This window comes from Oryza glaberrima, chromosome 1 (assembly GCF_000147395.1).
Source record: "Oryza glaberrima chromosome 1, OglaRS2, whole genome shotgun sequence".
In the NCBI taxonomy this organism is placed as follows: Eukaryota; Viridiplantae; Streptophyta; class Magnoliopsida; order Poales; family Poaceae; genus Oryza; species Oryza glaberrima.
Genome location: NC_068326.1, coordinates 9810738 through 9835933, shown reverse-complemented (window position 1 = coordinate 9835933; position 25196 = coordinate 9810738). Strand labels below are relative to the sequence as shown.

Here is a 25196-nt window from a genome sequence, read left to right as displayed (position 1 = left end):
GTTGGCGGCGCACGCAGGCGCGCAGGGTGGCCCTGCACGGGACGGTGCCGCTGGGAGCCTGGGACGGCGGCGTGGGGAACAGGGACAGAAGGGAGTGGAGTTGTATACCCTGTGTGGGTGGTGCCTAGGGTTTTTCATTATATACTCTATGTTTTGGGCCTAGTTTCTATGGGCTAACTGGGCCAAATATACATAAAACGAAGCACACACATTGTTGCATCGGGCCTCCACGGAGGGCGGGACGGGGGACGGTGAACCATACCCGCCCCCGCCAGACCCGATGGAGCCTATTTTTCCTCCATTTAATCCTCCATGGAGGCATAATTCATACCACCCCCGGCTCCTAATAGCAGGATTCACCGCGGGGAATTGGGGGACGGGGACCCATTGCCATCCCTAGTCTTCCCACGCTGTGGCCTACTACTGTAGATCGACTCAGATAGAAGAGACGACACCAGCAAATGGAGTGATGAAGAGCAAGGCACAAATTTCTGTATGGCTAGAATCATGATAAATATTACATTGATATTCACAATGATAGATGTGCCAGCACAATATAATGAACTGGTGTAGGATCACCCTCACAAAAAAAAAAGGTCTAGGATCACCATAGATCGTGAGTAATGGTGTGGAGGAAGCAAAAATAAATAGAATGCATTCGTTCTACTATTTATGCAAAACACAACATCTCATTCTTTCATATATAGGATTTTGAGGCTTTGAGTCTCATATCAAGGTTTTGTGGGATTTAAAGATGGGCCGAATTCTTCATTGTTTTTATTTTCTACGATAAGCATCGCATCTAGGTAATTATTTGTTGTGTAATGGTCAAGGCAAAATGCAAATGTTGTTATATAAGTTAAGTAGCAATGCATAACTACATAAATACATAATTATATACTTTAAGTAGTAATTCCATTTTCAAGGACATCTAGCAGTAAAATTCAATTCTATACTTTCCGGTGCTATTACACGAAGCAAGACTACTAACTGCAAGTGACATGCTATTATAGTCTCCTTTAGCCAATTTGTATAGCAAAACTAACAAGACGCTAAGCTTTCATTTAGAGATCGCCAAGCAATTATGTTTGCTCCTTACACATGATAATAGGTATTATAAACTTAGAGTCAATAAAATTTGAAAGGGCACCTGAGGTACTACAGTTTTTTACGAGACAATAAAAATAATTTTGCTGAAAAACTGAAGCACTTTCACTTGCATTGAATTAGAAAAAATATTAGATGACAACATTAGATGGAATCTAAAAAAGATATTTTCTTATTGAGTTTACCCTTAAAATATTTTTTTTCTTCTAAGCTGTAACTCTTTTTTATAATCTACTTATGCTGTCTCCAACTTAACATCTCATAAGAGAATCAGTATATTCATATCTTAGTTTTGTTTTTATTCCAAAACTATAACTTCAACTAGACCTAAATATTTTTTTCATTTCAGGGGGAAGAATCATGTTCATTGAATTGCTTCTGCCATCAACCACCAAGCTAGGGAGCTCAGAATGTTCTGACGAAGTTACTCGCAGAAGTAGAGCTTACCAACTTCAAAGGAAAGAAACATGAACTATATTTTCTGAAATTATTATTCAGGGCAGCACCATCACTTACAAGGATGAGAATAACCTGTAATCATTCGTTTGCTGGCTAGGAGAAACTATCTGAAGATTTATATTTTGTTGAAGTGAATTTCCTGCAATTAGTTGTCTCATACATATCTACTTTCTCAGGCCTAGAGAGAAGAGTTGAGAAAATCTCCTTGGCTTTGGGTTGAAGTGTTTTTGGTTGGCAACATTGCACAAACAGACAAACTACACTAATTGTGATGACTCTGGATTTTTTACTACACTTCATAACAAAATTGTGCATTTTTATTTTGGGATGTTTATTATGTTATCTTCTTGAGATACTCAGAGGTCAAATGATCTTTGAGCAATTTGTGTTGGTTTCAAATCATGGACTACATTGCCGTTTAGTTTGCTACTGTGTATTGCGTTAGGTTTGACTATTGTATGCTTTATGCATCATATCGCTGAGCAAACATTCTCATCTTTTGACAGTATATGGTAAGAGGTTGATCCTGGATATAATATTTGAACCTTCAGTTCAAATATAGCTTGAGCTGAATCTATAGTTCTAACTAACAGTTTATTAAGTTGTATGATTTTGTAAAAGAAAAAAAAAATCAAATTTAAGTATGATTGAGCATTATGGGCACCCAAAGTTGTGCAACGCACGATTAAGTGGCTAGTTTCTTTGAAAATGTTTCATTCCAAAGTAGGCCAGAAATGGGAAATGCCAGCGCTTGAGTAATTGAGTTGTATACTTGTATCCTTATCGACATATCGTGCCCTATTCTTTCAGAAACGCTTAGTATCGGACGTATCATGAAAAATCGAATGAGCAAACTACTATCTCCCTATCCACTTCATACATCTATTATATGATATAATGATTTTAAAAATATTTTTTCTCCTAAACTACTTATCCAATTGATGATATGACACACCATTACATTTGTTATAATTAAATCTTTACAACAAGATATCACATCATTACATTCCGATAAAAGAAAAACATATGTTTCAATCCGTTAAAATTTAATGTTTCAGACGCGGTAACAATATGTTTCAACACATGTTTTCATTATGTTTCATAAAAATAATTAAATGTTTCGATAACTGAATTTTTTGTTTCACCATATATATAACCTAATGTTTCATAAATGACCGAGAAAAAGTATATGATGTTTATGTCACTAGTACTCTCTCCTATCATTCGATTGGCTTTCTCCCCACACCACGCATGTATGCATGTATTTAGTGATCTTAAAAATACTTTTTCTTCTGAACTATTTATCCGATGAACGATTTGATCATACCGTTGAATTTGTTATAATTAATTTTTTACAACAAGATATCAAATGATTATATTCTGGTGAAAGAAAAACATATGTTTCAAACAATAAAAACTTGATGTTTCATACGTGATAGCAATATGTTTCACCGTGTGTTCTAATTGTGTTTCACAAAATTTCTGTATGTTTCAGAGGCTGATTTTTTTGTTTCACCATGTATAACATAATGTTGCACCAACGGTCAACTGATACATTTGACCATTCGATTTTTTTTATACCATCGGACGTCCTATTTGTAGCTCTCTCCCTGTTCTTTGCCTGGCAATAAAACAAACAATTGACATAAAAAATAAATATAAATAGTCTGTCATAAATATGAGATACCCAGTACTTGTCTATTAAACTTGGCAGGGCCCACCATACATCAATACCTATATGAATCAAACCTTAAACAAATGGTAAAAGTCCTAAGTAGATAAGTAAAGAATTCCATTTCAAAAAAGTCTTCCAAGTGTACTTGTGAGATATTATGATTATATAATGGTAACATCGGCTTCAACCAACAGGAGTATGGCTATTAACCGTCATGTCCGAACCCGTATAAAAATCTATCACACGTATTTTCACCGCAATCTCGCATGTGTTGGTATCAATGTTCCCAATGCTTTACAAATATCGTAGTCGGGTACATCCCGTTGAAATAAACAAAACGAATACAAGTTATATTGTTATGTTCCTCGCAAAAAAAAAGTTATATTGTTACGATGACGGCCTCAAAATTGACATCGGTGAGCAAACACAGAAGAAAGTCATAAAAAATCATAACATGATGAAGACATGATGCACAATATTTGGTAACAGAGTTTAATCACAGCCTATATCTTTCAGACATTGATTACGGATAATCTTTTCCGATCTATTAGAGTGTATTAGGGTATATACAACTATCGGCCGGCTAAGTTGTCGGCTAGTTATTCTCATACATGCTACTGCTAACATGTGGTTATTAAATGTGTCTTTCTTAATTTAAGAAATAGTTAGACCCTAATTATGTATTAATTGTACACATTATATATTTAAGTTGAATTTTATAACCAACAATTAATTTATACCCATATTCGATATGAACATTTATAGTCACACAGTTAAATCCCAAACAAGTTAGTACGAGCCCGGAGCAAATAGCCATAGCTGGCTGTGCTGGCTGCGATCGAGATTGATCTGATGGTACGGGAGGAAGAGGTGAAGAAATGGCGTGAACCAACCAACCTCCATGGACGCCCTGCCTAACAGCAATCCAGATCATGAGGTTAACTTTGCATGTATGCACGGCTTACAGTTTGGAGATTCCTTTCTATCTCCTCTGATTCTCTCTCCCTGACCCCCCTGGCCTGATGGCTGATGTAACAAATGAATGATTACGCGTATCAAGTTATAGGACAGAGAAGAGATCCATGGACGTATTTGCAGTTAGCTAGGGTGGTGCATGCACGCCTATGCATATGCATATGCTAGCCATCACACATTCACACTAATTATGCAGTAAAACCTGAAAATTAAACATGTTCTTTTAGAATGGATTCTAATATCTCGAAAGAATGTTCTCTCGTGTAGTTTTTTCTTTCAATTTCAATACAAATAGTTATGAAAAAAAATTCAAAAAGAATCGATCCACCAAAATCAAGTTGAATTTGACTTACAGAGAAAAAAAATTAGGTGTGAACAATACGCTATTATACCATTTATACGTTTAATTCGCTTTTTTTATATCTTGTTGTGTGAGTTGAGTTTTGACCTAAAATTGTGTGTGTGTGTGTGTATATATATATATATGCTTTATGAGTATTGTAAAATTTCTCAAGAATTTTTATAACCGCTCTGATGGTTTTTAAATAAACAAGAAACAGGCTCCTACGAAAGTACGTTACAAATAATGCGGTCAAAGGTTGACCAATTTGCCTTCTTTTTCACACTCTTTTTAGTTGCATCCTTGTTCTGAATCGTACATGGCCCCTAATCTGATAAAGTATACTTTTCTAAAGGGTGCGTTCTCATCGGACTATATATATTATGAATGAAACTGAGTTTGTCACCATTATTTGTGGGCACAAAGGGTTAAAATATACTCCCTCCATTTGAGGTTATAACGTTTTAGTTATAAAATGTTTTAACTTTGGTTGAAATCAAACTGCTTTAGTTTGACTGAGTTTATAGACAAATATAATAATATTTATATTATCAAATTAATTTTATTAAATTAATAATTAAATATATTTTTATAGTAAATTTATCTTGGATCGAAAATATTACTATTTTTTTATATAAACTTGATCAAAATTGAAATAGCTTGACTTTGACTAAAGTCAAAATATCTTATAACAAGTTGGTTTGAAAAGTATTCTGAGAAATTTTAACAAAGAGTTATGTTATTTGTATCTGTTTGATTTCATTTCACTGATCATTTAATTTGGTGGTTCCCTTGATGATGGTCATGCACCATGCATGCATGCCGTCGCAAGCACATCCAGATATGCTTTTCTTCTGTTCCCTTTCAGCTTGCCAAAGCTTTTGACTTGGTTTTTGTTGGTCGGTGCGCTGTGTACCGCTCTTTTTCCTGTACGTGTTTAAGCATGTCATCTTCTGCCATATGCCACTCGTCGATGCAATACATGTTACTACTCTTTTCGGATGCAGAGACTACAGTACAGAATTAACCTGACCTACATGGTCAGGTTAATTAACAAACTAATGCCAAAGTTTAGAACAGATGAAATGGCGGATGATAGATATGATGATCTATTTCTTAGAAGGTTAATTAAATATTACATAATATAAAGCTAACCGATGCCTTGGGGAAAGAAAATTTTAAAGCAATGTTGATGAAGGAAAGCATTTGAAGAAATTTGTTTTTTTTTTTGGAAACGTGGCATGAATAATTAGCTCAATAATCCTTAGTTTGGTTTTAGTTAAACCGAACGGTTAAGTAACTAACATACCTGGACATTGTTAACATGAACACGCCAGTTGGACGACGTACATATATATCAGGATTTCATGAGGTTTATTTAACAGGGGAACTTATCTTCTGATATTCATATACCATGTTCCTACACTTATGACTACATTTACACCTAGTAAAAATAACCACAATAGTTATGACTGTACTACTTACTCTTTATATTGGTTGAAATAAGAGAGGGAAAGAAAACTACTCACATACTGTATCATCTTTATTCTTGCTAGTTGGTTGTCACCTGAAGAAAGAAAATATATGCATGTGGACTATTTGCTGCACTCAAATTAATACAGTAAAAACTACATCGATCTAACCATCAACCAGACAGTAAAACTAATTAAACACTACAACACCCTTGATCTTATCCCAATTCCCTAATAGGTTCCTAACCTCTGATCAAATAACCAACCATGCCGGCCACTTCTCTGTCTCTCTCCCTCGTGCAGGCTTCAGAAAAAGCTAGGCAGCAGCCGGTGTACAAGTGTACATCAAACCAACAGCAACTGGGGGGGCATGCATGGATGCCTTTCTGAAACCTGCATGATCATGTACCACTTAAACTGTCAGTGTGTTGCAGATTTTGGTTTGCTTTGGAGAGAGGAGGGTCAGTGGGGCCCTCCTGGGAGGAATCCCAGCAACAAACCACTCTTCTGATGAAAGGCCAGCCAGCTGAGTGATCTGCATTGCAGCTAGTACTACAAGCGAGCATTTTGTACAAGTGTCATTTTCTCTCTGCCAATCCACAAGAAACCAACTGCTTTCTCCTACCCAATATCACCCTTGCCCCTTTTATATACTCTTCCTCTCATCACCTTCTCGATCGGCCTCTCTCCTCTCCTCTCATCAGCTCACACCCCCAACCAACAAACCTAGTTAATTTAGCTCTAGTTGGTTCATCCCTGCTGCACTGCGAGCTCAAGTGATCGATCTGAGCTCTGAAGAAAAAGGTCTGTTTCAAATTGAACCCTTTCATCTCATCTTCTCATTACTGTTTGATTCATTAATTCTAGTAATTTAGAGTTTAAACCATCGCTTTTCTTTTTGTGTGTGTTCTTGCATATGCTTGGACGATTTTGAGTTTGTTCTTTAAATTTGGGCTTGAACATAGGTTGATTAAGCGAGAAGATTTTCATGGTTTGGATTCTTGATTTGTTGCAGGTGGTAGAGTGCGAGGAAGATGTATCACCCGCAGTGCGAGCTCCTGATGCCGCTTGAGAGCCTGGAGATGGACGTCGGCCAGTCGCACCTCGCCGCCGCCGTCGCAGCAGCCATGCCGGGGGAGCTCAACTTCCACCTCCTCCACTCGCTCGACGCCGCCGCGGCGGCTGCCTCCTCCACCGCCGCCTCGGCCTCCTCCCAGCCCACCGTCGACTACTTCTTCGGCGGCGCCGACCAGCAGCCGCCGCTGCCGCCGGCGGTGCAGTACGACCAGCTGGCGGCGCCGCACCACCACCAGACGGTGGCCATGCTGCGCGACTACTACGGCGGCCACTACCCGCCGCCGGCGGCGGCGGCGGCGGCCACCGAGGCGTACTTCCGCGGCGGGCCAAGGACGGCCGGGTCGTCGTCGCTTGTGTTCGGCCCGGCCGACGACGAGTCGGCCTTCATGGTCGGACCCTTCGAGAGCTCCCCGACGCCGCGGTCCGGCGGCGGCGGCGGCGGCGGCAGGAAGCGTAGCCGCACCACCGCCGGCTTCCACGGCGGCGGGCCGGCCAACGGCGTCGAGAAGAAGGAGAAGCAGCGCCGCCTGCGGCTCACCGAGAAGTACAACGCCCTCATGCTCCTCATCCCCAACCGCACCAAGGTATATCACATGCCCTAGCTACCATCGTCTTCGATAGTTCGATCTCTTCTTGTGTTCATCCATGGATCGATCGATGATGATTTTGTCTTTCTTTTTCAGGAGGATAGAGCGACGGTGATCTCGGACGCGATCGAGTACATCCAGGAGCTAGGGAGGACGGTGGAGGAGCTGACGCTACTGGTGGAGAAGAAGCGGCGGCGGAGGGAGATGCAGGGGGACGTGGTGGACGCGGCGCCGTCGTCGGTGGTGGCGGGGATGGATCAGGCGGCGGAGAGCTCGGAGGGCGAGGTGATGGCGGCGGCGGCGGCGGCGGCGATGGGCGCGGTGGCGCCGCCGCCGCGGCAGGCGCCGATTCGGAGCACGTACATCCAGCGGCGGAGCAAGGAGACGTTCGTGGACGTGCGGATCGTGGAGGACGACGTGAACATCAAGCTCACCAAGCGCCGCCGCGACGGCTGTCTCGCCGCCGCGTCGCGCGCGCTGGACGACCTCCGCCTCGACCTCGTCCACCTCTCCGGCGGCAAGATCGGCGACTGCCACATCTACATGTTCAACACCAAGGTCACAACAACCAACTAAAAATATCGCCGCGTTTATCTACAAAACTAACCAATCTCATAATAGTAATTAATTCTAGAACAATTTTATCGTGTTGTGATCAACATAAACCTATATATGCAAATAAATTGCTTCTAGTTAATCTCATCATTGATTTATTATTGTTTATTTGGATGCGATGCATGCAGATTCATCCGGGATCTCCAGTGTTTGCAAGTGCAGTGGCCAGCAGGCTGATTGAAGTGGTGGATGAGTACTAACTAGCTCGAGCTAGCTAATTAGCCGACCGACCGATCGATATGATGAAAGTTTCTATGTTGCTAGCTAGCTAGGGTTCTTGGATGCATGAGTACTGAGTAGCTCTTTAATTAATTTCCTTTTAATTTTAGACTGTTTAATTTGGATTGGTAAAGACTCGTGTTAGCTTTTGGGAGATCTTTGGTATGTCATGGTTTGCATGTATTATTTTGGTCTACTTGGATAAATAATTGATGCTCTTTGAGACGTTAATTAATAACATGTAAATATTGGATTATAGTATTTCCTGACTTCCAGTAATATATTATTCATGCATGGGGTGAGTAGGTTGCACTTGCAGTAAGTAGCTAGACCTGACCGGTATAGATGTGGATGCATGAAATTGGGTTAGGTGAGTCCTTGTTCAGCTGTGAGTAGCTTTTCGTTATGATTTAATTGGGTGTTGTTTGTTATCTTAATTTCCTCCAAAGTTTAGTTACTATGTTATCTTTAGTTATTAATAATTAATTCTAAAATTTAACTCATACTTGGATCTGCTAGTAGTTTAGGGTTAGGTTGGTACATATATTAATATACTGTTAGTAATAGCATAAATATATATGTTTTTACAACTTACTAGTGTTTCTTCTTGTTAGGGCATCTCCCAATGGCTCTTAATTAGCTCTGAATTAAACACATAACTGCATGCCAATGCCATATATGGATTCGTTCAGTACACTGGGCGTTGGCTGTTCACTGCAGGCATGCAGGCTAGCTTTTCTTTTTTTCCCCTGCAACTAGCCTGCAAAAGTTTGCTTGACTTGGTCTTGGTCGGTACAGTACTAGTACTGATCGTCTGTTAAGTCGCTCGATACATGCATGGTTGCGTTTTGTTATATACACCATTCTCTGTTTAATTCAGATGAAGATTAGTATATATTCTATCTTGCGTGCAATCGCATTACACTATTTTATTTTGCACAATAAAATAATTTGCTGACAGCTAGGTGCAGATTCATCTTCAGTAGACGTACATTTAAACACAGCGAATACACAAATCGGCGGTCTACCCGGCAGATACAAAAGTAATTAGCACCGATTAACTCAGCTGGTATAATGTCGTTTGTGGTGGATCGAATCTGCTCACACGGATTAAATCCCAAATTTAGCACACAGGCACTCGTATTGACGGCTAGTTAGTCTTTAAGTGATAAGAAACATATATACCCATCGATAGCAAGTTGTCAGTGTTGACTCTATTAATTTTAGGATATACCGACATAATCATCAGAGTGCTTATATGTAGGATGTGTGTCTACCTTCGTAGGGGTGAGTGCTCACCCGTATATATGAACATCTGCATTGTATTTTGAAAAAGAAAAAGTAATTAACGGGAAACATATATATAGCTCTATACTTTAAGGTCTTGTTTGGCATAATTATAAATCCCATATCAATGCAACTGAAGTTTGTAAATTAAATTACAGTAGTCTAAAATCTATATATTTAAAGAAATAGGAACAACATAATTCATCAAAAAATTATCAATTAATTTAATTCTAATTTTATATTCATGGATAATTGGAGATATGATGATAAACGCGCTTAAAAAATTTTGATCTTGAGATTTGCCAAATAGGACCTAATCAACATCCTTGAAATACAATGAAAAAAAAGGATTTGCCCCTAAAAAAGAGAACTTTGTGCGATGTATAACTTAGTTAGATTACCAGGGTGGCACCTCTTCTCGCCCACATCCCCTCAACCCTAGTCATTTCCCGTCCTTCACCCTATTTTACCTTCCTCCTTCTTCCTTCTTTTTTTTCCTCAAGATCTAAATCCAGATCTTATTTTTCCTTGCAATAACCGGCCAAAAGCTGGTGGTGCGACGTTGCCTAGTGGCTGGAGGGTGCTCGCAAGTAGTGGGAGGAGTGACGCCCGATGGCTAGATCGGCCAAGCTAGCAGTACCGACAACAAGGACGGTGGGTTGATCTACTTGCAAGCCTAGTGGTGGCACGGTTCGCTTGCTTCCGCTAGTTCGGTGGCACAGGAGTACGAGGCGGAGGTGATGTGTCTTGGCGGTGACCAGTAGTGGCATCAAGCGCATGGTTTGGTAGTGACGACGGACGACGAACAAGACTACCGGTGATAGGCAACTGCTGAGGCTAGACCTCCACCCTGCGTCAGTGATCAGCTGGTGGACATGGTGGTGACGACGTGCAGTGACCGGTTCGGGCGGTGTTGGACAGTAGCAAGGGCCAAGCCTCTCTTCTCCTCACTCCGCCACCGGTGACGACAACATTTAGTTTGCGGAGAATGGTGGTGGCGCAGTTTAGTGGGTTCGCGACACACTAGGGGCATTCGGATTGCGCCACGGCGTCAAGAGATCCGTTGTGGTAGGGATGGTGTAGCAACGTGCAACGTGGACAAATTCCGCTTCTCCCCTCTCGTGCTACGACGGACAAGAAAAATTCATCAATGGAGAATGAAACTTAGTTTTCTAGCTCTTCCGTTAGAGCCCAAGAACTCGTGTATTTTTTTGGCTGTGTACACCAAACTTAACACTTCCATCAGTAATTCTAACATTATGCTCAATTTCTATATATAATTCATTAGCTGATATTGGTTACTAGTTATTCTCACAGGCTGTAGTGTAGGCATTTTTTTCAAGTTATTTATTTGCTTGGCATAAATTCGTCAGCAAGGCACGGAATATATATCATCTTAGTACCATTTAGAAATACACCATCTATGTTGTTTTTCTTAGATAATGGAATATTTCAATACTCAATAAAACCATCCAGGCTTGGCATCGAGGACGATGTACACAACCAACAACGAAAAAGCAAAAAGAAAGATAAAAAGAAAACCTAGACATCATGTTCTTGTGGCATTTTGCTCTATTACAATCATGAAGAGTTCCTTCAAAAAAAAAATCATGAAGAGAAGGCTAGAAATGCAGGTACACTCCAAAACAACATCTTCGAGAAGTGATGGTCATTTGTCTCTGTCGATGTCATCTAGCCAACCTAAAAAGGATAGTGCTGGATTTTCCATCTGTGTTGTTGGATGTATCTTAAATGCTTATTAAGCAAATTATATCCATGTGATTAAGGAAAACTGAAGTCATTTTTGGTGGTCTAGCTAGCTTCTCGTACGATTGTTATGACTGGGCCGAATGGCCCGTGGGCTTTTTACATTCGAATTTATACGACAACAAAAATCCTCGGAAGAAAACGAGCTGGGACAGGAAAGGCCACTCTTGAAAGCCATAAGTTAGCCCGATCCGACTTGACGTGGCCTAATCCTGAATCCTCTGGTTTTCCATTCTGACCATCACAGACATACAAAAGTGATAATGCTTAGATATATGAACGTGGAAATACTCTCTCATGGACAAGATTTTCCGATCACTAGAAACTAATTATCGGTTTAGTGTAATTGGCGAGGAAGCCTTATCCAAAGGGATAAGCATGATACACCAAGTCAAAACCGTGGATTTATTTCTTTATTCTTTTATCTTGAAAACATAGTATAAACGCACGCGCGTCTCCATAAGGCTGAAACAACATGTATCTTTATATCGACGATGTTACTATGCTTCGCTGTCGGATTAGTATGTTGCATATCACTGAAAGAATAATTAGTAAACACCTACATTAAAACTGCATTTGGAACAACTACCTATAGCTGCATAAGCTGCAGCTAAAGTACTCAGCAATCAAAATTCTGCTTCCAGTGCTACAGCACTGTGACTGTGCAGCCACAGCCCAACTAAACTGAAGAGTACCTAAGTCTAAAGTAAAGGGAAGTAGACTCCACCGTCAATAATTTTTTAACCAGCTGACTAGCTGAGCGGCCACTCGCTCATTTGTGCAACAACCAACGAGACACAAGCCTCAACAATTTCGCAGCGGTACGAACCAAGGAGGCAAGGACTTAAATTCGTGACTGATACCTACACGAAAGCAGAAAGCTTAATTTAGTATCCTTGACCATACCTAACCAACCAAAATGCAGAGAGAGAAATTCAGGTCAGATGCATATGCCTTCCTATGGAGGAGAGCTGCCAAACTATATTGAGTTTTTTTTTCTTTTTTGAAACTCATAAAATTTATTGAGGTTGGACTGCTTGCAAGTTGCAATTGCATGGAGGATGGAGCGGCCCGTGCCCATACCGTTCGGCAAGCCACTGGGATTGGTTGGTCTGGTCAGCAAGCAGAGCACCGCGTCCTTTTTTCCTCTTTTCTAATACCTTATTCGTTTCAAAATATATAATAACTATCCAAATTTATAATAATAATATATATTTTATTTTAAAAAATTATATATTTTAAAACGAAGGTAGGAGAGGATGGAGTTGAAGAGCATAGCTCGATGATGCCTTGAAGGCGATAGAGTGGGGAGTTTTGTCATTTTCAATATGTTCCAACTAAGTATTTGTCACTGACATGTGGCCCCTAATGTCTATGATATATAGGTACAGTGATAAATTCTTAAGTGTCACTGGTAAGAGTAGCAAATACTATATGTTTAGTTCAAACTAAAATTGAAAATTTGATTGAAATTGAAACGATGTGACGAAAAAGTTGAAAGTTTGTGTGTGTAGGAAAGTTTTGATGTGATGGAAAAATTGGTATTTTGAGAAAAAAAAACTTCGAAACTAAACAAGGGCTTAATTATTCGAGAGAGTGGGCGGCGTGCGACTCCGATTCCACGCGTCCCATTCCTAGCGCGCGTAAACCGGTGCGTGGGTCCCAACTCCGGCCGTCTTCCGCCGTTGGATCCCATCCTACGGCCCAGCCACCCACCTTAGGTGCAAGTACTAGCACCCGCGCTGCCTCTGCCTCCCTCCTATATAAAGGGGAGAGAAGCCGCCGACGACCCTGCGGCGAACAAACCGGGCCGGATCTCTCCTCACTCCTCCGCCACCTCAAAGCTCTCCGTTCAAACCATCCCGCGCCGCCGCGGCCGCTGCAACCCGAGCGCGCGGACTCCTGCCTCTCGGTTAGTTCCTCTTTGCTTCTTCGGTTAGATCGATAGATTCAGCTATAGTAGTAGTTCAGCTCCGGTAGATTTAGATTGGAGTTTTTTTTTAATGTTTTTTTTAATTGTTATTATTATCTGCAAAGTTCTTGGGTTGCGCGCGTGCCCTGCGGCCGTTCTTGTTTCTATCGATCTTACTATGAACTAAGGGGGGAGGATTAGCGTTTATTTTTCCCGTCCTAGATAAGTGTGGTAGCTAGGTGAGTATGCGGTTTGCAACAATTAATTGGGGGGAGTGATTTTACGAAAACTGTCGCTTGAGGAGGTGTGTCATATTTTTAGTTAGTGTTAATTTGTGGTATTTTTCTCTCTAGTATGGAGGTGACATAAGATGCTGGAACACAAATTTCTTTTTTTTTAAGGAAAAATGTGGCAGTACATCATCAGGAATAGTAAAAATTCTCTGAACTGGGTCAGTAACAGCTCAACTGTAGCTTTTGGTGCGAATAATTTAGCGAATCGAATTTTTTTTCTTCGAATCTTGTGCTGTACTCCTGTTAAGAACAAAGCTGCTGCGTGTCGATCTATATGCTTTTGCGATGTGGGGATGCTGAGTTCGCATGTTGCAACAGTTGGGGGTTGAGTGCGGTGGTCATTCTTTTGTTCCTGGAACCTTTGGCAATCGGCATCTTGCCCGACATGGACTCATGTTTTTCAGGCCAAGTCCAGGACTTCAGCAGGATTTGTCTGATGCCCAGTTGCCTACTTCCCACTTGGGCACTGTCTATGTCATGGAAATATATACTTCCATTGCTGCTACCTGACACTAATGAGCAATTCACTAGATTACCAACTGTTATTACTTATTAGTAGAATTTAAGAAACTCATTACTACTTGTTAAAACGAAGTTTTCAGCTGTATTTTAAGGTTGTGTAGTTGGAATCATTTGGGATGTTCTTTTCTTAAGTTGAACTTATGGGATCTGAACAATTTTGCTTGATGCAAATTTAAGTTCTGAGATATGCAAACCATGTGCTGCTTTGTGCAGGTCGAAGGAGATGGCTGAGGTTGACACCTTCCTCTTCACTTCCGAGTCCGTCAATGAGGGACACCCTGACAAGCTCTGCGACCAGATATCCGATGCGGTGCTTGATGCGTGCCTTGCTGAAGACCCTGAAAGCAAGGTTGCCTGTGAGACCTGCACCAAGACCAACATGGTCATGGTGTTTGGTGAGATCACTACCAAGGCCAATGTTGACTATGAGAAGATCGTCAGGGATACTTGCCGCGGCATCGGCTTTGTGTCCAATGATGTAGGCCTTGATGCTGAACACTGTAAGGTGCTTGTCAACATTGAGCAGCAATCCCCTGACATCGCACAGGGTGTCCATGGGCACTTCACCAAGCGCCCAGAGGAGATTGGTGCCGGTGACCAGGGGCATATGTTTGGATATGCAACCGATGAGACCCCTGAATTGATGCCACTCAGCCATGTTCTTGCTACCAAGCTCGGTGCCCGTCTCACCGAGGTCCGCAAGAACGGGGCATGCGCATGGCTGAGGCCTGATGGGAAGACGCAAGTGACAGTGGATTACCAGAACGACAATGGCGCCATGGTCCCTCTCCGCGTCCACACCGTGCTCATCTCCACCCAGCACGATGAGACCGTGACCAACGACGAAATCGCGGCTGACCTGAAGGAGCATGTCATCAAGCCTGTCATCCCAGAGCAGTACCTTGATGAGAAGACCATCTTCCATCTCAACCCGTCAGGTCGCTTCGTCATCGGTGGACCTCATGGAGATGCAGGTCTCACCGGGCGCAAGATCATCATCGACACCTACGGTGGCTGGGGAGCACACGGTGGTGGCGCGTTCTCCGGCAAGGACCCGACCAAGGTTGACCGGAGCGGAGCCTACATTGCAAGGCAGGCGGCCAAGAGCATCGTTGCCAATGGCCTCGCGCGCCGCTGCATTGTCCAGGTGTCGTATGCCATTGGCGTGCCGGAACCGCTCTCGGTGTTCGTCGACACTTACGGCACGGGCAAGATCCCTGACAGGGAGATCCTCAGGATTGTCACGGAGAACTTCGATTTCAGGCCAGGCATGATCATCATCAACCTCGACCTGATGAGGGGTGGCAATGGCCGCTACCTGAAGACGGCGGCTTACGGGCACTTCGGGAGGGAGGACCCTGACTTCACCTGGGAGGTGGTGAAACCCCTCAAGTGGGAGGAGCCTTCTGCATAAACAAACACTTGCAGCCTCTAAAACTGTTTCGGAAATGTTTCCATTGATTTTGGAGATGTTTTTATCTACACTTCAGCCTCTGAACTTAATCAGACCGTCACTACATGTATCTATTTTCACTGCCTTAGTAGCAGGCAGGTATGTTTAAGGTCTTATGCTTAGTGTTCTTGTGTTAAAGAAGCTTGTGTGGTGAGTGGTGAGGGGATGATGAAACTATAAAGAAACTGAAGCCTCTCATTGGTCCTTGTCTTGTGCGCAGTGCATTTCTGTCCAAATCTGGTGTCTTGCTTGATCTCTGAATAATTAAGCAAGCTCTCTTGCATATGCTATTTTGTCAAGACGCTTTCGCGTACAGATGGAATTAGGCCTCGTTGGATTATGCTTATGCTTATAAGCCAAAATTTGAATTTTAGAAGTAAAATTTGAATTTAATTTTTCTCCCATCGTTGTTTATTTTATAGTATTTGCTTTTGAGTTGCTAAGGACATGCATGTAAAGGTTTTACTCACAAATTATCTTTTGTTTGCTAATAAGCGATTCAAATAAGCATATGAACAAGTGAAACAATAGGCTGAAAAACTTGTACCATACCGTGTTGCAAAACAAATATATTACCAAAATTTGTTGTGACAATAATTTTCTAAAAAGATAAGCTGGACAACTGGATCTGATTTTTACAAAGCCTCCATGACCTCCCATAAAAAAACCAAAGCAATTTTAACATCTGGCATATCACCAACCAGAGATCCTCGACTTTAATTACAGCTAGATCCAAACCAAAGCTATTTTACTCTCTCTGTGATAGTGCTATACTGCATTCTACTCCCTCCGTCCCATAATATACGGGATTTTAAGTTTTTGTTTGCACTGTTTGACCATTCATCTTATTAAAAAAATTTGAAATTATTTTTTTTGTGACTTATTTTATTATCCAAAGTATTTTAAGCACAACTTTTCGTTTTTTATATTTGCACAAATTTTTTAAATAAGACGAGTGGTTAAACAATACAAGTAGAAACTTAAAATCCCTTATATTATGAGACGGATGGAGTATTATTAAAGAGCATGGAAGCACTGTCACTCTGTCAGCTGCTCTGCTCACGGTAAAACCATTCAGATAGTACTGCATTCTATCAAGGTCAGGATGCCTGTCCAATGGAATTTCTAGATATGCAAGTTTCGAATTCTAAATGTTGTACAGTAAAGTAGTAAACAAATATAGTTATTCCGTAAAAAGATAAATCTATGTGACAAGAATATACAGACTCGAAGCAAAACATCTCCATGCTGCATGATACAGCTGAACTGTATTTGCAGATGCTTGGCAGTCAATCTACCATATCACTTGGGGCCTGAACGCAAAGAATTCCAGCGGAAAGGACCTCTCATACCTCCAATGTGGGGTGGCCCCTGCATGATCAACCCTACACAGACACAGACAGCAGCAATGGCGACCAAGGAGAGTACTGCTGGCCTGGTTGACAGAAACCTGTTCAAATGATGCCGGTAAGCGAGTTCTGGGAGACACTGCCTGCAGCTCAGTGGTGGCTTTGTGCTGATCTGTTGGCCCTTCTCCACATCAAATGCGGTTTGATCTGTAGTCTTCGATTGGCTCGCGTGCTTTTCGGTGAAGTCGGTGGTGGATGTGGTGCTGGATATGGTGACAGACACATGAGCTTTGGGTAACCTGCTGTCAATCTTGTTCTGGACCATCTCGATGTAGGATTCGTGGCCTCTCTTCCGAGCGTAATCCTCCGGAGTCAATCCAGTAGCATCGCGAGCATTCTTCCATGCTTTGGTTCCCAGCTGTAACAGTTATGCAGAAATAAGGAATAACCACAGTTCATATTTTCAACGTAGGCAGTAATTTAAATGTGATGGATGGAAGTGCCGATTTTAACCTTCAGGACATGATAACTCCATAAACCAAGTTTTGAAGATATTCCTTTTTTTTTCTCTTTTTCGGGGGTAAAAAGTGAATTTCTGTTGGATGTGGTAGTGGACCCATCTCAGGAAAAAAGTACTAGGTTGTTGCACCAAATGTTCAAAGATGTATGTTACCTTGAACATAGTTGTGCACCATGCATTTGATAGATTAAGGGAAGATAAGAAACAGAAATGCATGTGTCGATTCTGTAAAATCACAGGTGTTTAGAGTAAGTACCTGCTGAGGATCATCAGTTAAAGCATCTAAAACACCAGCAGTATCACTGTATGTGGCTGCAATATGAAGAGGTGTAATATCTGATGGACCAGCTATGTCAGGTGTAAACAAGAACTGAGCTGGAGCAGCACTTTCAGTTCCGTCCATTGGAGCAGAAGATGTTGTGTATGTCAACAGAAAGTCAATTAAAGGCTTCGACCGTTTGTTGACAGCCACAAATACTAAATCTTGTTTCAGGACAAATTCAACTGTTGATTGGACATCCAGATCAACACCACCCTGAAACAAGGTGTCCAGAAGCTTCTTTATAACAGCACAAAATTCCCGATCAACTGCAAAGGACAGCAACCATCTAAATCTTGCAGCAGGAAAGCCCTCAGTACAATCTTTTGGAGTCTCAGATGTAGCTCGTATGTGGCTCCTTTGAAGAAACCAACCAAATTCGTGTAAAAAATTTAAGGCTCGATCTCGAGAAGCCAACAAATCGTTTTTCTCTACCAAGGTGTCATCAAATGAAACCAGATTCAGTAAATGTTCCAGTGTTCGAATTTCAGAACATACATCTTCTTCAGCAACAACAAAGGGAAATGAAAGGCTGCTTTGATCATGATCTTCAACCTGGAAAAGAAAACAAGAATTCTGCAATGTAAGAAGGGGAAAATGAGAGCATACATAACGACATAAAAATTGTACCTCTATGAATCCTCTTCCACTAGTACTAGGAAAGGAGCAAGAGAAGGTCAGACACTGAGGGCCTCGCTGCATTTTAGTATCATCAAGTAGCTTTTCTGTTGCTTCTTGGATTAGATACTTCCCACCAAAAATGCAAAGTAATCTGAATACAAACATTCTATTAATAAATACGACAGCTCGGTCAGTGGAGATGTTCAATGTCACGAAGTACCTACTTTGTGGTTGGTTGAGCTATGTTGAGACCTTTCACTGAGAAGTTTGCTGTTGAAGAACAAGCAACTGCAATAGGGGTTATAAACAATATCTGATGCTTGTTGCCTATTGCAGGCTGCCAGGGAGACGCTAACATAAGATTACCTGCAAGACGAGGGAAACAGCAAAATATGAGAAACTGGTGCTCAAGTAGATGAATACAAAATTTATAAGGAACAAGGATGAATGACCAGCAAAATAATGACCAGAAATAAGGTGAACAAACCGTTGCAACTCAATGTCAGGTAGTCCTGCACCCTTGCATACATCCATCCTGTTCTCCACAAGGTATCAGTGGACAAGCTAATTAGCTTCTGTATCCAGTGAGCTGGGTCGGCAGCAAGCTTTTGACAAATTCAGCAAAGAAAATTAGCAGTAAGTAAGCAGTTTGCTTCTTTATCCAAGGTTTATAATTCAAATTTATATGCTGTTTATCCATTTTAGTAGCTGAAGCTGATAAAAGCAAGTTAGCTGGTAAATCATACTTCCTCCGTTTCATATTATAAGACTTTCTAGTATTGTCCACATTCATATATATGTTAATGAATCTAGACATATATGCGTTCCTAGATTCATTAACATCTATATGAATGTGGGCAATGCTAGAAAGTCTTATAATCTGAAACGGAGATGGTATAGAGAAGAGATATACATATCGATACAACTGTTTGCATAGCGCAACAATACCTTATCCCACATCCAATTAGGGAGGCGCATGTAAATAGTTAGGATGATACAGCCAGGCCTGATATAGCTCTCTATATCACTTGGGCAATTCGACAACCAGCTGAGGATCTGTAAATAAAATAATTTGATGAGAGAGTTAAGCTGTTAGAGTAACTCAATATATTCTCAACAACAAAGCTGTGAACAGAAACATTTAGTACAGTTTGAAGTATGGGTTGTAACCTGAGCACGTAAATCAGAAGGAAAATCATTTGGCTCTTTCCCAAAGAGTTTAAACACAATTTTATCTGTTCGATTCTGCAAATGTTGTGAATGTCAGAGAAACCAGACAAACTCTAAATTGTACATCAGAAAGACATCTAAAAATCAAAGTAACTGACCTCATCTCCTTCCACATAAGCATCATTTAAATCAAAATTTTGCACACGCCTTTCCACTGTAGGTTCTTCTGGTAACAAATGTGAAACACAGTTTATTTGAAAGTGTGGTATTCATTAGCCTTCGCGTAACAGCAGCAGATAATCAAGTTGTTTTTTACCTGCAGTGGATTCAGTGCCTACAGGAATATGTGGTCTTGAGTCATGTAGACTATTGCCTTTTGCAACATAATTACCAGTATGTGATGCTATTGCAGCAGAATTTGCATTCTTTAGCATATCTTGATTTCTTTGTGTACCAGCAAGAGCAGCAAGATTCTTCACAAGATTGGTCAAATAGTTAGGACCATTGATTTGCTCAGATGGACCACTAGCTGCCACCAAAATAATAACAGTTGCATGACTATGGCTTGATCACATATGAAGTAATATATAGCTGCATCTAAAACTGTTTCATAGAATTCTAAAAACTTACAATCTAGGCCAGAAAGTTGTTTCAACAACAGGAGTAATGTGTTGCTCAAAGAATGATTTTCATGCAAGGAATTCACATCTACACCAGCCTGCACTTGTACTTTCCTCCTCCTTCTGTTATGTTGTGCTAGCCGTGAGCGACAGCTCTTCTTTCCTTCATCAAATTCTTGAAGAAAGTGAAACCTGACAAGGCATGTCAAATAATTACCATAAAACTACAAAAAAAGACACACAAGTAATCTTCACATCATTTTTGTTCATTGATACCCGCATAATTGGATGTATCATTCATAAGCCCCTGATATGTCAACCACATTAAATTTTCTTCACTATTTATCATAGTTTTTTGCAGGAACCATGTGTGTATCAGACCAGGGTTATCCACAAATTGCACGCTAGTCTAGCATGTAAGCATCAATTTAACATCAAGTTAACACATAGTAATTAATTGCTTGGAACTGGAAAATATGGCCCGCATACAGTATTTGGGTGGAGGGCTTTATGTACACCATTTCAACTTAGGATGGCAATGAACGAAAGTGCAGTAGAGGGGCCAAAGTGAAACATGTGATTAATGTGGTGTTTATATATTTTCCCTCTTGTTTCAGTTCATGAGTTCTGACTACCTAAAAGATATGGACTTTTTTCTAATTATGTGAACAATCTGAATTTAGTTATACTCATAAATCCTCGTTTCATACACACCTTGAATCCATTATCTGCTTCAGTTTAGAACTATGGTGTTTTTTAGACTTAACAATTTAAGAGTGTGAGAACTTTGGATCAATGCATACAGAAACTTTCTTGTCAAATCAACTGAACATAAACTACAAGTGAAACTTTAGCTGTTGATTTGATAGAGAATTGATCGTGACTAACTTTCCGCAACTGTTGATCATTAATTAAAATTGTCACTTAAACTACCATTCAAACATTGAACAACCTTTTCTGAACCTATCTGTTGCTTCTAAAATAAATATATCATTCCTCAATTAGAAGTAAAGTTTTTTTTTAACATTTATTCAGTCTCCAAATCACAATTTTGAGTACCAATTTCTGTTGTGATATGTTTCTCAAGACTGATAAAAGAATAAAATCAGTATCTTTTGAAGAAAATCTCTTTTTTTTTGTATTTTTGTCATACAGCCAGTCTATATATTGAGGTACTGTTGATCAAAGTAAACGTTTGGTTACAGGATGTAACATGTTTTTTTATTGGCGATATAACAAACGTAGAAAGATGTTTATAGCCTATCTATATTCAAGGTTTTATGACTTATTGACAACATTACCTTCACTTGTTTTTTTTCTCCCTCTCCCATAGAGTAAAATTCTAATCAGAGAAGAGTCCCAGTTGAAGGCATTTTGAAGTATATATAATAGGACTATGTCACAAGCATAAATGCACTAAACTGAAAAATGCACAAAGGTACATGTAGCATGACCAACTTGTTAATTTGACAAGGAGATCACCGACTAACCTGCTGCACTGTTGACAGAACCGGTGTTCTACGTTTTTTATACGAACCACTCCCGACTTGGTATGCACCTCACAGACCTTATGCCTCTTGTTGTAATCCCTGGCACTGCTGAGATTGACCGTGCAGCCGTCGACTTGGCAACACGGACCGCTACTAGAACAGGCGCCTTGCCTAGGCATCTCGTCCTCACTGCTCCTTCCTCTCTGACCAGAAATCTGGCCATCGTCCCCATTCGTGGTTGCTGCATTGATGCACTCCTCGCCGTCATCATCCTCTGGTGAGACTCTTCTCCTCTTATCAACCACACCGAAATCGATCTCCCCCTCGGCTCGGCCCAATTCCCTCCTGCTGCACTTGGATGGAGAAGCGTTGGATGGTGTGGCCAAGAACAGGTTTGAATCCCATCTCCAATCGTTCAAATCCCACTCCAGGCCCTTCTTCTTGAGCCCACTCGACATTCCTGCTACATCAATTTAGGATCCTCCCTTTGTGTGCTTCGTCAAGAATCTCTTCCCCTCTATTGATCCTCCTGTTCTTGGTTCAGTAACGGCCTCAGATTCACCTGCATCCCCAGCTACAAGTGCATCAGGCACACATGATTAATCACACACGCCACTGTGCAGCCTATCTTGATCTTGCAATCAATCCTGAAATAACCAGAAAAGATAATCAACAACTTGGAACCAATCATGAAATGGCCCAAAAATAAGAAGAAGAAAGAAAGAAGGAAAATCATGAACTTGGAACCAACCCTGAAATGACAAAAAAAAAAAGAGAGAAGAAAATCAACAGCTTGGAACCAATCCTGAAATGACCAGAAGAAGGGAAAAAAGGGAAAAAAAGATAACTTGGGACAAATCCTGAAATGGTCAGAAAAAAGAAAAAGGAAATCAAGAACCAAAGAATCCGTTGCATACGATGCGAACCACTAGCTGATGGGAAAGCTTGGAAACATACCGAAAGAAAAGATATTTCTGCAAAGATAAGGATGGACAAGATCGCGCAAAGTTACTCACCGACGACAGGCAGAGAGAGAATCAAGAAACCGAGCAGGGTAGAGTAGCTTCTCTCACAAGCAGTCTTGGGGGAGTTGGAGAAGGGAGGAGGAGGCGTAGGGCGGCGCGTGTCCCGTGGGAGTGAGGGGGGGAGGGGAACGCGGGGCGAAGTATCCTGGGGGAGGCAGGATCTGGACTCCTCCCTCCCTCGCCCAACCTTGTGCAATGGGCAGCATATTCACATCGTCTTCATTGGCGGCTTCACCTTCACTAGGACATGGACAGCGACGGCAGGGAGGGGGAGGCACGGCATGGGAGGAGCAGGAGCGCTGCTTTGTTTGTCGTCGTCGCTCGCGTCTCCTCTCCTGCTGCACCCCTGCACAGCAGCGTCGACTCGAGGTCATCGTCGTCGCTTCGCCTGTGTTTACCACGACCTGGTCCAAAGACACGATGCTCTAGCTCTACTCGCCGCCGTCACTGACACCGAGTGAGTAGGAATCCGTAAAACACTTGTGGTGCTCTTTCACCAAAATTGTTCCGTTTGACTATTTCTGGGAGGCGAATCCTCTCAATTGTCCTAGGAAGACCTTAAAAAAAAACAAAAGTAAAATATACGATCGAACCTATACCGAGTTATCGCATAAATCTATCAACATTCAACATTGTGCATCTAGAATTTTAATCTTAGTCTTTATTCCTTATAAAAGAGCTGGTGGTGGTGGTTCTGTCATCACCCCACTACCAACTCCTAACCTTTTTAAGGAGGAAAAATAATACGTGAGACTGGAGGATCACATGCCGGCTAATCTCACCAATTTTCTATTTGTTGTGGAAAGGGAAAAACGTAAAACTAAAAAGATCAATATATTAGTAACAAATATGTACAACAATTAAGAGATTGTAATAACATCTTAATGATATTTTTTTAAATTAAAATCCCTTTACAACGCACGGGCAATATGCTAGTATTATCTAAGATTTAAAGTGCAGGTAACGTAGCCTTGGGTCTTAACGTGGCCAGAATTTTGTATTTAGGCTACTCGTGCTATAGTACGCCCTCAAGTTAACTCCTACCCCTACCAAAAATTAAGTGCATTACTTGAACTATAAATTTCGTAGATGGTGAGAAATACATATTTGATGATATTGAGGTGGTAGGAGTCTGTTTTGGATAAATACTACAGCGACGGGGCTGAGTGCACAAATTCTCGTAACCGTGGACACAATGTTAGCACTTGAGCTGCATCATATGCAGGTGATACATTTAACCAAAATTAAGAATCTAAATGTGGATTTTATAAGTTGGACTTTAAGTGATACATTTAACCAAATTTAAGAATGTAAATGTGGATTTTATAAGATTATGAACCTAGGCTGCATTCGGCAGTCAGGTTCCCAACTCTTTCTCCTCGTTTTCCGCGCGCACGCTTTTCAAACTATTAAACGATGTGTTTTTTATAAAAAGTTTCTATACGAAAGTTGCTTAAAAAAATCAAATTAATCCTTTTTTTAAAAAATAGCAAATACTTAATTAAATCACACGCTAATCGCTGCTCCGTTTTGTGTGCTGGGGAGTGAGGGTTTCCAACCCTCACTCCCGAACGCAGCCCTAGATGATACCTTGGTCGAAGCTCAAGGACCGACCGTCTATTTTACTACAAACTAGCATGGTGGCCCGCGCAAATTGCGCGGCTAGCATCATTATATTTTCTCTCATATAATAGTATATATATTTTCTCAATGTATTATTCAAATATATTAAAATGACAACATAATTTTAAATTTTATACTAACTTTACGAAACTACTTATGTGTAATATTCATATTGTATTTTATATACATATTAGTTATTAATTATTTTTAATATTAAATTTTAGTTATTTGTAAATTATATTCCTATATTGACTCTAGACACGTCTTTCAATTTTTCTTTTTTTAATTCCGAATTTTCGCTATCTGTAAATTGTATTTCTATGTAGACTCTAGCCTCTTCTTCCAATATTATTTATTTTTAATTCTGAATTTTTACAATATTTTTGATTGTATTTCTATGTGGACTCTAAACTGATCTTTCAATATTCTTTAATTTTTAATTTCGAATTTCAGTTACTTCTAAATTGTATTCCTATATTGATTTAGACTTTTCTTCCCATGTTTTTTTAATTTTGAATTTTAGTTATTTGTAAATTGTATTTTTTATATGAACTCTAAACTCTACTTTTAATTTTATTATGTTTATTCCGAATTTTAGTTAGTTTTAAATTCCTATATGGACTATTTACTCTATTTCTTATATTCCTTATTTTTAATTCCAAACTTCATTATTTCTTAATTGTATTTATATATGGACTC

General features: G+C 40.6%; 3 protein-coding genes across 7 annotated transcripts; 2 read left to right on the top strand and 1 right to left on the bottom strand.

The window, feature by feature from the left end:
* Positions 1-6628: 6628 nt before the first annotated feature.
* Positions 6629-8801, top strand: LOC127759666 (transcription factor TIP2). Its single transcript, XM_052284004.1, has 4 exons — positions 6629-6832; positions 7044-7689; positions 7789-8250; positions 8436-8801. The coding sequence occupies exons 2-4, from the start codon at positions 7063-7065 to the stop codon at positions 8505-8507; spliced, it is 1161 nt and encodes a 386-aa protein (XP_052139964.1). The 5' UTR covers positions 6629-6832; positions 7044-7062; the 3' UTR covers positions 8508-8801.
* A 4559-nt stretch (positions 8802-13360) lies between these two features.
* Positions 13361-15966, top strand: LOC127769534 (S-adenosylmethionine synthase 3). The gene is made up of 2 exons (XM_052295130.1): positions 13361-13492; positions 14521-15966. Exon 2 carries the CDS (start codon positions 14531-14533, stop codon positions 15719-15721), a length of 1191 nt encoding a protein of 396 aa, XP_052151090.1. The 5' UTR covers positions 13361-13492; positions 14521-14530; the 3' UTR covers positions 15722-15966.
* An 853-nt stretch (positions 15967-16819) lies between these two features.
* Positions 16820-23272, bottom strand: LOC127769501 (squamosa promoter-binding-like protein 1). Of its 5 annotated transcripts, none has more exons than XM_052295105.1 (12): positions 22866-23272; positions 21850-22496; positions 20370-20551; positions 20056-20268; positions 19898-19962; positions 19740-19814; positions 19518-19625; positions 19057-19174; positions 18794-18935; positions 18579-18720; positions 17886-18524; positions 16820-17527 (listed from the first exon to the last, which is right to left on the bottom strand). In XM_052295105.1, the coding sequence occupies exons 2-12, from the start codon at positions 22305-22307 to the stop codon at positions 17063-17065; spliced, it is 2607 nt and encodes an 868-aa protein (XP_052151065.1). In that variant the 5' UTR covers positions 22308-22496; positions 22866-23272; the 3' UTR covers positions 16820-17062. The 5 variants fall into 5 exon arrangements, with proteins under 5 accessions (XP_052151065.1, XP_052151051.1, XP_052151071.1 ...); XM_052295091.1 differs by having other exon boundaries at positions 19898-19965; positions 22866-23271; XM_052295111.1 differs by having other exon boundaries at positions 17886-18503; positions 19898-19965; positions 22866-23268.
* Positions 23273-25196: the final 1924 nt, after the last annotated feature.

Excerpts from the sequence above, each read along its gene's own strand:
- LOC127759666 (XM_052284004.1), top strand. The coding sequence starts at position 7,063 with ATGTATCACCCGCAGTGCGAGCTCCTGATGCCGCTTGAGAGCCTGGAG. Across the intron at positions 7,690-7,788 it reads TCATCCCCAACCGCACCAAG|GAGGATAGAGCGACGGTGAT; the intron begins GTATATCACATG and ends TTTCTTTTTCAG. Across the intron at positions 8,251-8,435 it reads TCTACATGTTCAACACCAAG|ATTCATCCGGGATCTCCAGT; the intron begins GTCACAACAACC and ends CGATGCATGCAG.
- LOC127769534 (XM_052295130.1), top strand. The coding sequence starts at position 14,531 with ATGGCTGAGGTTGACACCTTCCTCTTCACTTCCGAGTCCGTCAATGAG.
- LOC127769501 (XM_052295091.1), bottom strand. The coding sequence starts at position 22,307 with ATGTCGAGTGGGCTCAAGAAGAAGGGCCTGGAGTGGGATTTGAACGAT. Across the intron at positions 20,269-20,369 it reads ACAACTTTCTGGCCTAGATT|CTAGTGGTCCATCTGAGCAA; the intron begins GTAAGTTTTTAG and ends TTTTGGTGGCAG. Across the intron at positions 18,525-18,578 it reads GTGGAAGAGGATTCATAGAG|AATTCTTGTTTTCTTTTCCA; the intron begins GTACAATTTTTA and ends CTTACATTGCAG.